Source organism: Parasteatoda tepidariorum, chromosome 7 (assembly GCF_982258835.1).
Source record: "Parasteatoda tepidariorum strain Cologne lab strain chromosome 7, Ptep-v5.0, whole genome shotgun sequence".
NCBI lineage: Eukaryota > Metazoa > Arthropoda > Arachnida > Araneae > Theridiidae > Parasteatoda > Parasteatoda tepidariorum.
This window is the reverse complement of record NC_141761.1, coordinates 95008136-95024814: the sequence shown is the minus strand read 5'-3', so window position 1 is coordinate 95024814 and position 16679 is coordinate 95008136. Positions and strand designations below refer to the sequence as shown.

The 16679-nt window shown below is 26.6% G+C and overlaps 1 protein-coding gene across 1 annotated transcript in view; it reads left to right on the top strand.

Moving 5' to 3' along the window:
• Window positions 1-16679, top strand: part of Hel89B (histone acetyltransferase 1) — a 62630-nt gene that overhangs the window by 3684 nt on the left and 42267 nt on the right. The window contains exons 3-9 of the mRNA XM_016065364.5: window positions 794-911; window positions 2712-2849; window positions 7199-7353; window positions 8672-8733; window positions 11425-11518; window positions 13952-14110; window positions 15448-15543. Coding sequence (XP_015920850.3) covers window positions 794-911; window positions 2712-2849; window positions 7199-7353; window positions 8672-8733; window positions 11425-11518; window positions 13952-14110; window positions 15448-15543 — 822 coding nt within the window. The remainder of the gene's footprint in view (window positions 1-793; window positions 912-2711; window positions 2850-7198; window positions 7354-8671; window positions 8734-11424; window positions 11519-13951; window positions 14111-15447; window positions 15544-16679) is intronic.

The following is a 16679-nucleotide window of genomic DNA, read 5'->3' as shown; positions in this document are numbered from 1 at the left end:
AAAATAAAGAATTTCAAAACAAGAAAAGAGTTATATTTAAATTATCAAGGCTGTTAATTAAATCATTTAGAAAAAGCAACATTGTAATATGATGTTTAGAATAATTTTTATCTCCTCTTTAAGCTGCATATAAAGAAGAAAAAAATAGTTTATATATTTGAGGTTTAGTTATAATTTTGCTTATACTCTTTTTTTGTGTGTGCGTTCAATGGGGTGCATCATAACTAATTTTTCGTGTCCCCTTTATGATTTCTGTCTGATTTGATGGATAAGGCGCAAATACTGAATGACAATGAGTATCAAAAATTATTTTTGGATGTCAAAAAAATAATTAGCCAACAATTATTAGTCATTCTGTTTACATGTTATAATGTGTCAAATACAATAAAAATGGCAGACAGGACATGAAAAATAAGTTATGTCATGTCTCTTGCGCCACATTATTTTCCACTCCAGAAAAAACAAGCAAACAATAATAGCACTCCTGTCGATTAACGTAGGCTAAATTTTAAATGTCTTTATAATTTCTTTTCCTTTGTTATTAATAACTGAAGAAGTACCTAAGCAAATCCAGTATCCTAAGGACGCGTAATTTTCGAAGTCATGCAGGATAACTGTAGATAACGATTTGTACGATTTACCTGTCATTATATTTTTAAACATGGTGATGTAAAAATTTCATTTATTAATCATAACAGTTTTATTTTGTGTTTCTTTTTGCTATAAGTTGATACAATGCTAATATTTCTAAACTTGTTTTTTCGGTTAATACATGACATACATTGTTTTTTAGGTGAAACGTTACATCTACAATTCAAATTGGGATACCCGTATTGCTGCCGGTCAGGCAGTAGAATCCATCATTAAAAATGTGCCAGAATGGGAGCCTGCAAACTATTCCTATGCTAAAAGTAAATTTCTAATCTTTTATTTTTAATACTGTTATAGAATCTGAAAAATGCAGTAGGGAACCAATTATCCGGAATGCAGGGGACCATCGCTTTCCCATATGTCAGAATTTCCCGGTTTTCCACAAAAAAAAAAAAATTCATTCCTTCATCCTACTCCATGATCAGTCTGGCGACGACTGATTTGAGGAGAATTTCTCTGCTTTTTGCAGTTGCACTTTCCCGTGATTACGTCATTCCATTTGGCTTTTAAGCAGGGCTCGAAAAACCGTCCGTCCACGGCGGTCAAAAATTCTCCGCTGACAACGAATTTCTCGAATCTGAAGCCATTTTTTCCGTTAATGTTTGTGATACATTTTCAATTTGTGTTATCTTTCAAGGGTCTAGCGCCTCACTTCTAAAATGACCATCTAATCTAGAACTATTCATTACTATTAGCAACCTTCTCTATTCATTACTATTAGTAACCTAGTATTTCTTTTATTACTGCATAATGTAATCCTAGTATTTGTAATCCTAGTAATCTCTGAATTTCTCGAATCTGAAGCCATTTTTTCCGTTAATGTTTGTGATACATTTTCAATTTGTGTTATCTTTCAAGGGTCTAGCGCCTCACTTCTAAAATGACCATCTAATCTAGAACTATTCATTACTATTAGCAACCTTCTCTATTCATTACTATTAGTAACCTAGTATTTCTTTTATTACTGCATAATGTAATCCTAGTATTTGTAATCCTAGTAATTACTAATTCATTGTGTAATTTATATAAATGTTTGTAATAAATAAGAGAAAATTATATTTTTATCTATTTAGAAGCTACGGGTTAGTTTCAAAGGAGAATGGGTACATTGTTGGACAAGTTGTCTTCGGGGACGGGTAAAATTTCTGAGTTTTTTCGAGCCCTGCTTTTAAGCATTGAGAATTTGATGATCTGCTGTTGGTTTTTCTACCAGGCAGAGAGAGCTGTTTTTCCGCATTCAGTTTGCAAACTTGCCATTATATATATTATCCATTTTACATGATGTCACAGAACTTTAAGCATAAGCTATCGGCTTATCTTGGTTTTGTTTGAACATGTCTATTCCAAAGTTCAGCTTTTATTTAAAAAATGTTTTAAATATTTTAGGAAATAAAAATTAAAACTTTAATTAAATTTAATGATTTTTGAACAAATTTCTTCAGAATTAGGCGGCAATGAAAGGGTTGGAACTATTTAGAAGAGTCAATAATTTACTTACAGAAAGTTTTTTAAATTGAGATTTTGTGTTCATTTTATTTTATCTAAGTCTATCTTTCCTTTTCGTTTGAATGAATGGAAAGAAAAAGAATTCCTCCTTTTCATCTACTCAGCTTCTTCAAGGATGACTCAGTCAGTCTTGTTCATAAATCTACCAAGCAAAGTTTTTCCCGGTTTTCTGAAAACCGAATAAACGGTTTTATATTGTACAGCTAACTATACTCTTACTTTATTTTTGATTAAGAAATAGCTGGATTTTAGCCATTTTCATTTTTACTTTTATATTTACATTAGTGAAGTATAGCGTTGAATTTTTTTTTATTCTGTTCACTGATAAGCCTTATATAATGTGTATTTCCCCATTGTAAATCAAAGATCCCACACCTTTCCCTGGTCCCAGCTTCAAGGATGACTGAAATTTCTGCATTTTGCATCAAATGTTCAAATTCAGAAAGGCGGGGAAATCCAGCTAAATTTTCTCCCGTTTTTTTGGATAAAAGGTTCTGTACTGTGTAAATTAACTTCAAGAAATGTTTTAATTATTTATTCACAATGCATTTTAGATGAAAGCTTTAACAAGCCTCAAGATTTGTCATTTACTGGTCGAATGTCTTTTGAAAAGTTTGATGTTAATAAAGTAATGCAAAATGGAAGCAACTTGTTAGCATGTGACAGTGCGAAAATAGAAGAGAAAGAAATTGGTAAAAGCTTTTACACATTTAACTGATTCTTTTTTAATTTTAATGATTAGTTACTAGAAGCAGTTTTTAATATATTGGGGTAGGGTTGTCCAGAAAGTATGTGCCTATTTTGGAGGAAAAATCTAAACAAAGCTCTCATAAATATTGTATCAAAGAGTTTTGATTATTGAAGCCTCATTATAAGACTCTTCAGTTATCTGACACTTACACAGGTATTAAAAGCATTCTGAAAAAAAAGTTATGTTACTCTACTCAGATATGAGATTCTTCCTACTTTCTAAATTTTAGAAGAAAATATTAAATGTCTATTTTTTTTCTACTTTGTTTCGATGTTGTATTTTCTTATTATTTTATTCTTAATAATGATTTATACATAAAGCTTAACATTTTGTTTGTTGGACTGTCAATGTAGCACATATTGTAAAAAAAAAGAAAAAAAAAATTTAATTATTTAAGTGTTTTCTTTTTGTGCAAAATAGTAACACTGTTTATTTTTTTCCCCTATGATGTTTTATTTTTAGTGTGAAAACAAATTAGTTTTTTTTAAATTTTTTTTTTGAACTTAATTATAGTTTCTAGTTATTATCTTAAGTAATTTTACTCATAGTTTAATAATACATAACCTTTAAGAACACTTGTTTATTTTGTTTATGTATTGTACAACCATATCTCATAACCTTTCTTTTTTTTTTAAAAAAAAGAAGGGAAAAAGGCAAAATAAAAATAACCATTAATGGATTAAGCTTTTATATCACTTTTTTTATTTGTGACATTTTGTTTATTTACACATAATCTGTGATGGTATTTATACAATGGTTGATGAAATAATAATAATTATTTTGGGTAACATGGACTCTCTGTGATATTATTTATTACAACACTAGAGTAATCAAGGAAACAATGGCACCGTCTATGTGATGTACCTTTTTAAACGAGAGTTCAACGTGAGATATTTGCACAGTTTTCCTTTGAACTTAATAAAAATAAATAAAAAATGCATTTTCTTCTCTATTTCAAACTAGATTTATGAGACTTTTCTTAAATAACCATTATATTTTTTGGGAACAAAAGAGATGTGCTGAAAAGATTCCTACTGTCAAGCTTAATGCAGGGCTGATTGTGCTCCGGAAAAAATCAGGATTTCCGGAATTTTCGCTAACAGTGATTCGGAAGTTTCCGGAGATCAAAGGTCCAGACGTTTCAAAAAATCATTGATCACAGAAGTTTCTGGAAATAAAATTTTCAAAGGTGGAACTTAAAAACACAGTTTATTTTATTTGTTTGTAATTGAGAGCCAGACAGATACTTTATAAGCTTATATTCATGATTAATATTAATTTTTTATCAGTAAATAGTTGTTATAATTATTAACTCAAGAAAGAAAGACATATTTGTAAATTTTAGTTACTTCTCCAGATCATCATAGGTATGTGTAAATGGTGTAGGTATGTGTAAAAGCTTTAATATATTTTAAGTAAACTAAGAAATATTGCGAAAAAGAGAAAAAAAAACTTGTTTAAATTTTTTTCTAATTTTTCAATTTAAAGTGTTTTTTTCTTTTTTTTTCTTCTTCTTCTTTTTTTTAACTCGAGAAATTTTCCGGAATTTTGACTTGGGCCCACAATCACCCCTGTTAATGTCTCCTTGTGAGGAAATCTATTTCAGAGACTTGGATGGTACGAAAAGTAAAAACCTGTTTATGAAAAAAATGGATGTCATCAAGCTATGCAACGATCAAGAGGCACAATAGCTTTTGGAATTTATCAGTGATGAAGTGGAATTCAAACTAGAAACTTTAAAGTCACTTTTTAAATAATTTTTTTTTTAAATGGAGAAACCTAACATTAACAAAAACCTTGTAAATTAGTATTCCAAACTGCATTTACCATGATTCTTTCATTTGCCAAACTTTATGAATCATCAGAAAAAGAATGATTTACAAAAGTTAAATTATGAACAATTAAAATGTGTTCAGATTGAATACAATTGTGATTTTAATTAATGCTTTAAAGAATAAAATTGTACATATCATTGTAGATAGTATCATTAAATGTGAAGAAAAAAACATATTTGATTGTCATTCGTTAGCAGAAATTTTATTTAGTTTAAAACATATTTATAATACTTAGAATTTTTTCAAGGAATTATTTATCTTTTTCAAAGAATTAAAAAAAATATCGTCCATCAACCGTTATTTAAATATATGTTTTAAAGTATATATTATAAACATAAGACATATAATCATCAAAGTTAAAATTATGAAATGTAAGTATCGAATGTATAAGTAAAAAAAAAAAAATCATTCTGTTTAAATTTATGAACTAAATTTTTTTAATGATATTTGCACAAGTTAAAAAAAAAAAATTGTTAAACTCTAAATCAATAAAATATTATTCAGTTTCCTATTTCGTTTCAGCATTCTATTGCATACCAAGTTTATACACCGATTGTGTTCTGAAATGGCAATACCAAAATCTAGTATGGTCACACGTGACACACGTTTTTTCATTTTATTTTTATAATACTGTATAAAAGTGTCTGACGCCCGGTGACTGAGCGGAAGCGCTTCCCGCTGTCGTGCCACAGTTCCCTGGTTTAATCCTCGGGCTGGGCAAGGTTGACTCAGCCTTTCATCCCTCCCCCCCCTTTTACTAATGTTCTGGTATTAAAAGTGACTTAGCTGTTTTATCCAAATGAATATCATTAAAAAGTAATATTATGGTATACCATTCATTAAAACATTCTACCAAGTCAATACAATTATATACACTTGGAAAATGAAATATTTTAATAAATTTAGTCCTTTCTATGCCAGTGCTTGAACTTCAGTAAGATGAATAAAACAATCTTTATTAGTACTGAAAACTATTAAGCAACTGAATATTTTAGCTCATGCTTTTTGGTTTATTTTTAACACCTGAAATGTTAAAAGTGCAAAAAATTTTGTTGTAACAATATAATTTTTTTCTGTCCACATTGGTATGCTATCTTTAAATTATGTTAAAATTTATCTTAAAAATCATTTTTCTACTGTCACCTAATATACTATAAGTTACATTTGTAAGTTGAAACTTGTCGGATAAAACACATTTTTCAGTAAATTATTATGTTTTTTAAATTATCAGGATAACATACTTTTACAATATTGCTATATATCTTTTGTCTAAAAATGCATTCCATTTTTTGATATTAAACACATAATTTTTAATTTTTTCTTGTTCTTCATTATTCTATTTTATCCTTGTTGACTAACTCAGGATAATTTTCTGTATAAATTAATTTGATCGAGTCGTATCTAGGGCATTACCACCATATAAATTATACTTTGTTATAATTTTTTTTTTAAATAATCAGAATAACATACTTTACAATTAATGCCATTTTTCTTTTGCATAAAAATGCATTCCATTTTTTGGTAATAAACACATTATAATTTTTCTTGTTCTTCGTTATTCTTTTTTCCCCTTGTCCACTAACTCAGGATGATTTTCTGCATAAATTTTTTTTTGATTGAGTCATGTCTAGAGCATTACTACCATATAAATTTTACTATTTGCAATATATCATAGTAAATGTTAAAATTTAAAAATAAATTTTAAAAGTAATTAATAAAAAGATAAAAAAAATTTTAAATAAATAATTTGATTGAAATATTTTTGCACTTAACAAACCAGATTGCAACCCCAACAAGCCAACCGTATATTCCAATTGCTCTCAACTATGCATCACAAAGAGTAACACTAGTTCAAAACCTAGGCATTCATTTAAAACAATCAGCCCCCTCCCCCCAACTATTTGTAAATATGCTTTCAAAGTTTATGATCAAACTGTGTGTACCAAATCAAACGACGCACAGTTTTCTCAATTGTTCGGAATTTATTCGTTAACTTAATAAAGAAAATATTATATTATTATATTACACTTAAAAAATCAACTTAAAAAGTTCCTGGAATTTTTGGATAATTTTGATTATGAGACACATCGGATTTGCTGCTCTGGAGGTTCTTATTAAATTGTTGTCTGCAATTTATCTATTTGATAATAAAACTTTTTCCAAATTTTGTTTGTGAGATTTAATAGGCATTAAGATTGCCATTTGCTTTCTATCACTCTTATATATTTAGAATTGTCCGTATAAATCCTTTTGGAAATTGGCACGGAAATTCTGGACAAACATCATAATGTTTTTTTATCTTAGGTAGTTAACTATAAAGCTAATAATTTAATATTGTACTTTATATAAATTTACTTTATGTATAGAACATCATATTTCATTAAAAGTGTTAATGTTTATTGTATTATGTTAAATGAAGAAATATTTATATCAAGTCTAATATTTTTTTATGCAGATATGAATCTCCAAGAGAATCTCGCCAGACAAAGGCAGATGTTAAATCAGCACTTGGGATTAGATGTTTTTGACGATTTTGGTTCTAATTATTTGTCCAGTGAAGATTTTGAAGTAAACCATACTGCTAGCAGTGTAAAAATAAAGCAAGAAAAAGTAATGCTCTTAAATTGTTTAAAATATATTTATTTTTTATAAACTACTTTTTCAATTATATCAAAACAATTAATTTGAATTAAACTGTCATTCTAGTTTAGAGTTTTAATAACTTATTGTAAAATTTTAAAACATCTTATTTTTTAATGGTGGGAATAAAAATTTGAATTGAAAGTAGTTCATGTATTTATGTAACATTGCTGTGTATATAATTTTTAATTATAACCTAAATAAATTTAAGTATTCACAAATTATTTATTTATAGCTTATTTTTTCTTAAAGAACATGGTAACCATAGTAAGATAAAAGCTTAAAGTATCTGTGCAAACAATCCAAAAGTATCTTATATCATAATTTTATTAAATATACGAAAAAAGTTAACTATTTAATATTTTTATTTATTCTTGACAAAATATATATAGATATATATACACATGCATATTTACTTTATTATTATTACTTTAAGAACATTGCAGAAATATTAATAGTTATAGAACTACATTCATATAAAGTATTTATCATATTAAATAACATTTGTAATTTTGTTTGAAATGAAATTACATTATAAGATTTCCTACTGTCACCACAATGGTCTATTTTCAATGTAAAGCGATAGTCGCATCGAGTTAAGTTGTAAAAAATTAGCTAATTGTAGACTACCAGTAATCTCTGCCGCCAATCTTTGGGCTGAAGTGGCAGTTATATCTTTTATCTTTGGGAGCAGCATGCTTACAACTAAACACTGACTTTTTTTTACCTTGCATTACGCTGTCTGCTTCATATTCTCTTTTCCCCTCACTGCAAACTATTTTTTTGCGCGAGCGGATACTTTTTTATATTACAAAAAGTATTAAAAAAGTATCATCTGCAAATTTGGAGAATCACCACCAATGTAATCATGTGCACATGCGTTTATATTATCTAACTATGATGATGACTAAATTAGCAAAATTATTAGCTTACTAGTTTTACTAGATTACTAGTTTTATAAAAAAGGTTGAAAACCCTAGAATAAAAACTACATATTAATAATTTTTTTTAAATATAATTTGCACATTTTTTTAAATATAAAGTTACATATTCTGAATGTGCAGAACTGGCTGCTAAATTTTATAGTGTAGCAATTATTTTCTTTTTTAAATAACAATTTTTTGTATTAGTAGTTAAAGAAAGTTTTGTTCATTATTTATGATTATAAATTCTGTATTTTTATTAATCAAGTTTGTTAGTTTCTTAAAATTTCGGAAAAGTTTTGTGCAATTTTTTTTAAAACATTTATTCTTAGTTAACAATTTTTTTATTTATTTTTTATTAACAGACTGACGCAACAGAAACCTTGAACAGTGAAACTTCCAATCTTTCGCTTCAAACAAGTCAAAGGTACATTTTTTTTTCTAAATTAAGTTGGGCAATGAAAAAATTACCCTACTTAATTTTTTTAACATTTAATTTATGGTGTTCTTAGATGTAGCATTTAAGGAACATGTTCGCCCTTAATAATTTTCATGAACATTGAAATTTTACTTATTATTTTTTCTTCTTTTTTTTAAAAGAAAGAAAATTCTTTATTGTTTGTTTAAAAAAATAAAAAATTTAATTTGTTTATGTATAGCACTATAATTTCATTATCTTTTATGTACCTTAAAAATTATTTGATTTTTTAAAATTTTTTTTTATTTTTTATATTTCAAATACTGAGATTTAATTACATTTACTTGTTAAAAATTGTAATAAGTAGCTTGTTGTATAGTTTGTGGAACACTTTACTTGTTTTTAATTATAATGAATTTTTTCATGTTAGAAAATATTAAGAAAATATATAAATTGTTATTATAAAAAAAGTGTGTAAATGGTTCCTCTGACAAAATTTTTATGTATAGTTTTAATTTTTGTTTTTGACCCTCTAAAATAATCACATTACTAATTACAGAGAAATATAACTTGATAGAAAAATAATGTTTAATTTATAATTTGAAAAACATGTTTCTTTCTTAAATATTTAGTTAATGTACATATTTTAAAATTTTAAAAAACAAGTTTTGTATGAATGTTCAAATCTTGTTTTATATGCCTAAAGTTTGAATAATTTTTTTTGTGTAAAAGAAAATGTTTTCTTGAGGCTTTTTAAAAATTATTTAAAATGTATTCTATATTTTCTCGTTCTAAAACTTGCTTTTTAAAATTTTAAAAAACAAGTTTTGTATGTTTAAATCTTGTTTTATATGCCTAAAGTTTGAATAATTTAATTGTGTAAAAGAAAATGTTTTTTTTAGGCTTTTTAAAAATTATTTAAAATGTATTCTATATTTTCTCCTCCGCATACTCTTTAATATTTTGTTTTATTATCTTTTGCTACTAATTGCAGACATTGTTTCAAATTACTTTCTAAATAACTTCCAGTAATAGTCTATGTAACAATATTTTCTAGGTGTCACCCCAGTGGCAGAAGTTTTTTGAGTTATCTGCAACGAAACCCTTTTGCACTTATATCTTTCTGCAAGATAATTTCAATACTAACAAACATATATGTTACTAATTTAAAATAACAAATACGCTGTATTTACAAAAAAAAAAAAAAAAAAATTTAATTTTCTTAATTGTACATTTAATAGTTTTTTATTCTAATATTATGGGTGATATTCTCGAATTTTGTTGGGGGAGGGGGAGCGCTCAAATTATTTCTTTTTTCGCCTTTTGTTAATAATCATCACAATAAAAAAAAATTTAAAAAGCATGACATCGGTAGTAGTAATTACTGACAAAAAGATAATGACAAAATCACGTGAATTGGATGCCTCAAATGCGTGTTTCGTTTTGAGATAAGGTTGTTGTAATAAATAATATCGTATAAAAAATATTGGATTTAAAAAGTATAGTGTTATCAAGAGCAATAACTGCTAAAAATTCGATAGAATTATTGCCTTAAAAAGTAATTACTCAAATGCACGGTTTGAATTTTCCAGATTGTTTGAAATATATCGGGATATTTAAAATCCACGTGAGTTTCAATATCAATAAATGCCGAAAATAAAATCGAAACATTACATCGATTTACAATACTATTGGCATAAATTGAGTGCGTCAAAAAGTTATTATCTGAATCTATGATTCAAATATTCTGTGGAAATTTCTGTATAAAAAAAAACTAAATTTTTGTACTTTTCAAAAAAAAAAAAAAAATCTTTCTGCAAGAACTTTGTAACATTCTGTGACAATGCTTTCTGTCGCTGCGATTCTGCCATGGGGGGGGGTGTCACATAATTGCAATACTATAAATAGTTTAGGAAATAAAATTCTGATTCTTGTCAAATGATTAAAATTCTGAAGTTATCCCAATTTCCATAGACATACATTCCGCTGTTGTTAATATATCTGTTTTTATCATCATAAGTATAGCTGCTCCTTTAATGTGTTCTTTTTTTTTCTTTTAAAATATTATTTTGAACCATATTTCAAAATGTTTCTTAAACAATATATGTATTTTATTGTTTAGCTCAATTAAAAAATTGCAGATTTCCATTTTAAAAAAATCGATATTTCACAAAGAAAAAATTTTTTCTTCGCATTTTTGTAAAACTCTTTTAATTGAATTTAATAAAAGAATTTTTTATCATTTCTGAACTAGCGGAATATCTTCTTAGAAATAGAAAAAAAAAGGTAAATTGTGGACGGAGTTAAATTCCCCGGTATTTTGTAATCTTACCTTGCAATGTTCTGTTGCTTCAGTACACCAATCAAAATGTTTATGTCCTTTATTATTTTAATTGAATATATTTATTTTTTTCAACTTTAATCCCACCTTGCTGTTTCTTAATCTAGTCTTTCTCTGCTCTGATGCATTGGTGTTGCACTTAGACTTTTTTCCTTTTTTAACTATTTTAATTTTATCTCTTAATAATTTAAAATTTAAAAAAAATTATAATTAAATTCATTAAAAAATTTAATATTTCTCGCAATAATCATCACAAAGTTTTTATCATTCTTAATAATTAATGAATGTTACTCACATGTTTTTTAATACAAGGTTTGTTTATGGAGTATTTAAATTTATTTTTAATTCCTGAATCCTAGTATTGCTGAACCTGCAGCCAAAAAAAGAAAGATTGAAAATTGTTCAGATGAAAAACAAGGGGATGTCATTAGTAGTGGAAATTTATGGGAAGAGGTAACTTCAATTTGTGATTATACATTTTTTAATGCTATTCTACTACTTAAATATTTTTAAAATGTTGTTTTAATTTTTTGTCAAGAGCTAAGACTAATGCAGATTGATCTTTTTACCATTTATCAATCAGCACTTTTATAGAAAATATTTTATCTTCCTTTTATTATAATTTTTGTTCCTCAAAAATTGAAATTTTTGACTTATATTTAATGAATGGCAACTTCACAAATATTTTTTTTAACTTGATTTATTTATATTAACTTGATTTATTATAACTTGAATATTTTTTTTAACGGCACCCTCTTTTTTCTTCCTAATTTCTCATTTACGCTCAATAACGTTTTTTTACACAAATGTATTTGAGGGAGAAGGTAACTTCAGATAGCTTTTCAGAAAACGAAAGTGAAATAAAAAAAATACAAAATTCGGGTAGAATTCATGAAATTCTGAGGCAAAAGAATGCACACTGATAATCTAAAAAGTAATTTTGAAATTACTTTTACTGTAGAACTTTTTTTTGGTACTTAAGCATGTTATGGGAAAACTTAAAGATTTCAATTTTATCATTTTTCTAAGAATGCACTGAGTCTTGATTTTGGCCAAATAATAGTTGTAACAATCATAAATTGTCATAAATAATCCTATACTCTGAAAAAATCTGTTAACTGAATCGGCAATTTACTGTTACAAAGCAATTTTTAAAAAAATTACAATGCCTTTTCTGCTTTTACTTTTATTGATATGTTCGCCAGTTCCGGGGACAAGTCGAATACCTCTGCGAGCAATTTTCGATCGAAGGCCATAGATTGTGCGTCCTTGATTTCTCTTATTCTGATTTTTGTTTTTTCCCATATATTGCAATAATGAGCGTGATAAAGAAATGGTAACAATTAAGCAACTTCTGGAATTTTTCCATAATTAGTACTTTTTTTAATTTTCTAATACTTATGTATGATATAGGAAATACTTAGGGATTTCAATTTTATCATTTTTCTAAGAGTGCACTGTATTTTGATTTTAATCAAATAATAATTGTAGCAATCATTGTAAATACTGAACCCATTGTCATAAATAATCCTATACTCTGAAGAAATCTGTGAACTAAATTGACAATTTACTGTTACAAAGCAATTTTTTATTTTTTTTAAGAAAGAAGTTTTCCGATACTTTTTCTGCTTTTTTTATTTCATTGATATGTACGTCAGTTACGGAGCCAAGTCAAAAGCTTTTGTGACCAATTTTGGCCTGAAGGCCATAGATTGTGCATCCATGATTTTTCTTATTCTGACTTGTTTTCCCCCCCCCCACATTGCAATGAGTATGATAAAAAAAATGGTAACAATTAAACAACTTCTGGAATTTTTCCATAATTAGTACTTTTTTTTCCCGTTTTCCAGTACTTTTGCATGATATAGGAAAACTCATATACATTATCATTTTCTAGGAGTGCACTGAATCTTGATTTTGACCAAATAATAATTATTCATGTGACCAAATATTTTTTTAGTAGAATACTGACTACTTGGTACTCCACCGTTTTATTAACATTTGCTTGGTATCTACTCATCTGAGTAACCTGGAAATTAAGAAAATTTTTAATTACATTTTCTTAAGGGAATTTTAAATTCTTGAAGAAAACAAAAAATTTCTGCTTAAAACTTAACTATAAATTCTCAAACAATTTTAATTTTCATCAGATCCTAGGCTCTAGTACTTTGAGTGGGTAGAATTGAATTTATATTAGTTTTCATTTCATAAAGTTGTATTATTTATAGTTATATCTTAAAAAATGGGTATTGCTGCTATTTTTTAATTTTTTCATTACATAAAATTTATAATTTATTTCAAATGATAAGCTAAAAGCATTTTTATTTTATTCTTAATATATTATTCTTAGTATTCTTAGTATTTGTCTTCCAAAATTATTTTCTTCACTCAGTCATTAACATGGCGATTTTCATCTATTACTTTAGGCTCTATGTGCTTTTTTTTTTCTTTAAATCTTTTTGGTGATAAATTATAAGTGAAGGAATAAAATATAAATAGGTTTTAATGACAAATTTAAACATTAAACTTCTAGAAAAACACTTTTATACTATTTAAATTAAGTGAATTAAGTTTTTCTTTCAGCTTTTTTGTTTGTCTTTTTTATAGTCTGGTATGTAAATTGTCTTAATTTTTTTTCTTCAGTGCATCGCTAGTAGACTTGATATAGATAAATTTTTAAGTGTTAGTGTTGTTTGCTTATCAAATGTCCGAAACGCGACTAACAATTTGAAAAATCCTGTAAAGAACAATGGAAGTGAACAGAATGCAGATATAGAAACTTTATTGAGGAACAAATTATCTATCTTTATTATTAAGAAATAAATGTTTTTCTTTTACTAATTGCTATATCCAGAACTTAATAAATAATTTATATTTTATTTTCAGTCTAACCACTGGCCATTGGAATCATTCAGTGATAATCTAGTTCAGGATTTATTGAATGCATCTTGGGAAATTCGTCATGGGGCTGCAACAGCTTTACGTGAAATTGTGAGAATTCACGGAAAAGATGCTGGAAAAAAACTAGGAATATCTCTCCATGAAGTAAGTATTCTTCATCGAACACTTTTTTGTATGATTATTTTTATTATTAATGAAGAAAGTATTTACAAAATTTTATATTTTGTAAAACTGTATTATTATTTACCTGAACTCATTATATTGCCTGATAGACCTGAGTTATATAAAACTTCAAACCAGACATGTATTTTTTACACTTACTAACTTGGTCGGGTATGTTACTGTAAGAAAGTAAATTTTGTTGTTAGATAGTTTTGTAGTTAGTTAGTTTTGCTGCCTTCATACTTTGATCTGGCACTTCAATACTTTTAGCTGCAATTGAACACAAGGGAATAGAATTAAAAGAAATAGATGTGTAGAAGGGCACCTCCTGATAGCACTTAATACTTTTAATAATGACACTACTTTGTTAATTAATGCTTATTTGTGCTCAATACTTAGTGTATAATATCTAATACTTTTTTAAAAAGATTTAGATTAGCAAAAATTATCTGATTTATTATTCACAATTAAAATGAAAGTTACTATTGATATAATATTAATAATGCATGCTTTCCTGGCAGATTAAGAATTGGCACATTAATCTATTGATAATCATTGGGTTATTAACAATATACCTTTCTAAGGTAACTATGGCTTTATTACACACACAAAAAAAAAATCCTTCCAAGTTTAGTTTTGGGAAATGCAAAGATTGAAGACTGTTAATGTAAAGATTAAAATGTTAATTATTTAGAACTCGATGAATCAACTATAGCCGCACATTTTTATAGACTGGGGTATAAATTTGTCTTCGATGAAAGCAAATATTTTTTTCACCCCTGTCATATCAGCTTTATTTTGATGCTCTAAACTAAAATTTTGTTTTATTCATATGAGTGCCAATTCTGCATTTCACTTGGAAATGCATCTTGTCATGGCTTGCCCCTTTCAACCACCTCAAATTTTTCTGTTGAAAACTTCACTTTTCTTTTCTTTTTTCCAAATCTGTTTTTATTATTTACGTGTTTGATGATCTTGATGATGGGCATCATAATTTGAGTGCTCAAGACTTGTCTTTTTACCCCTAAATTTTTATATTAAGGAAGTTTATTCATTGAAAAATTTAGTTTCTTGGGATTATTCATTGCAAATATCAAGTTAATATGATAGAATCCATGGTTATATTCACTTTGTTAATGTTCATATTCATCGATTATACATGAATTATATTTATCGATTATACAATGAATGCTTTCTACTATAATTGGTATTATATTTTGGATAAAAAATATAATTAATAAATTAATTAGATTTTGTTGCATATTAATTATTACACTTTGATTTTTGCCTTTTTGTTTAAATCCTAACATATTTTTTAGAGTAAATATTATAACCAGTTATGGCTGGAAGACTTGGCTCTTAGATTATGCTGTGTATTAGCCTTAGACAAGTTCGGTGATTTTGTCTCGGATCAAGTGAGTAATTTCAAAAATGTATTGTAATTGTTAATCTTACTTCAAGTAATTTCCTAATTGCTGCATGAAATTCTTTGTTGTTAAATCAGGTTTATTACAAACTTTTGATTCTGATATTGTTGAGTTTTTTTTAATATTATAGTAAAAGAAATAGGTAAAACAAATTACTAATTTCTCCTTAATTTAACACTTTTTTTTCGTATATTACCAATATTTATTTATATAAATTTTTTATTATATTTTTTCCAAAAAATAATCTATATATTTTTAAAAATATATCATTCTTAGAATTTTTCATTTTCTCATTGTGAAAATTGCCTTTTTTAAAAAAAAAATAATAATATAAGTATCAAAATACTTTTTGGGGGATAAAAGAAATACTTAAAAGCAATATGTAGCTTGTCGAAAACATGAATATAGAATATTCTTATATGATAAGAAGAGATAAAAATTTAATATTAGGCTTGTAAGTAATGTTGGTTCAGTGGTCTGAAATCCCTAAAATCAAATTCAGACTATTATGAAAAAATATTGAACGGTTCCTTGGATCAGCGATCAATCAAGCATAATGACAGTTTTTATTTACTGTTTTGGTCTGTGCTTCTTCATAATAATTTTGAATATTACACATTCTCTGTAATTTTTTATTTAATTTCTGTTTAATTACTTGTTTACTAAAATATAAATATTTTTATTCATTTATATAATTCGGTTCTGTTGATTTTTAAGCATTTTCAAAAATCTAATTGGGGCACGTGAACAGACCAGCAAATAAATGTATCTAGACTTGTCAATTATTTTTTGTTACTAATCCTTTAAACCAGTGACTAAATTTTCTTAATTTCTTCCCTTCCTTAATTCTGTTTCAGTGTTTTCATCTCAGAAAAAAAATGGGTGAGAACTTCTCACCCTTTCTCAAAAACAGGGTGAGATTTCAAAAAGTTAAGTGAGATTTCAAAAATTAAAAAAAAAAGAAAAAACACCAAGAGACTTGAAGAAAAAATCATTTCTTTAATTATAATGTCTTTTTAACATCTTCTAATTTTTAAAGCATTGAATATTTTTGCTGCATCATCATATGGAAAATGTTCTACATCTACTTTTTCATCAGCTATTCTCATTAGGTTGCTCAAATG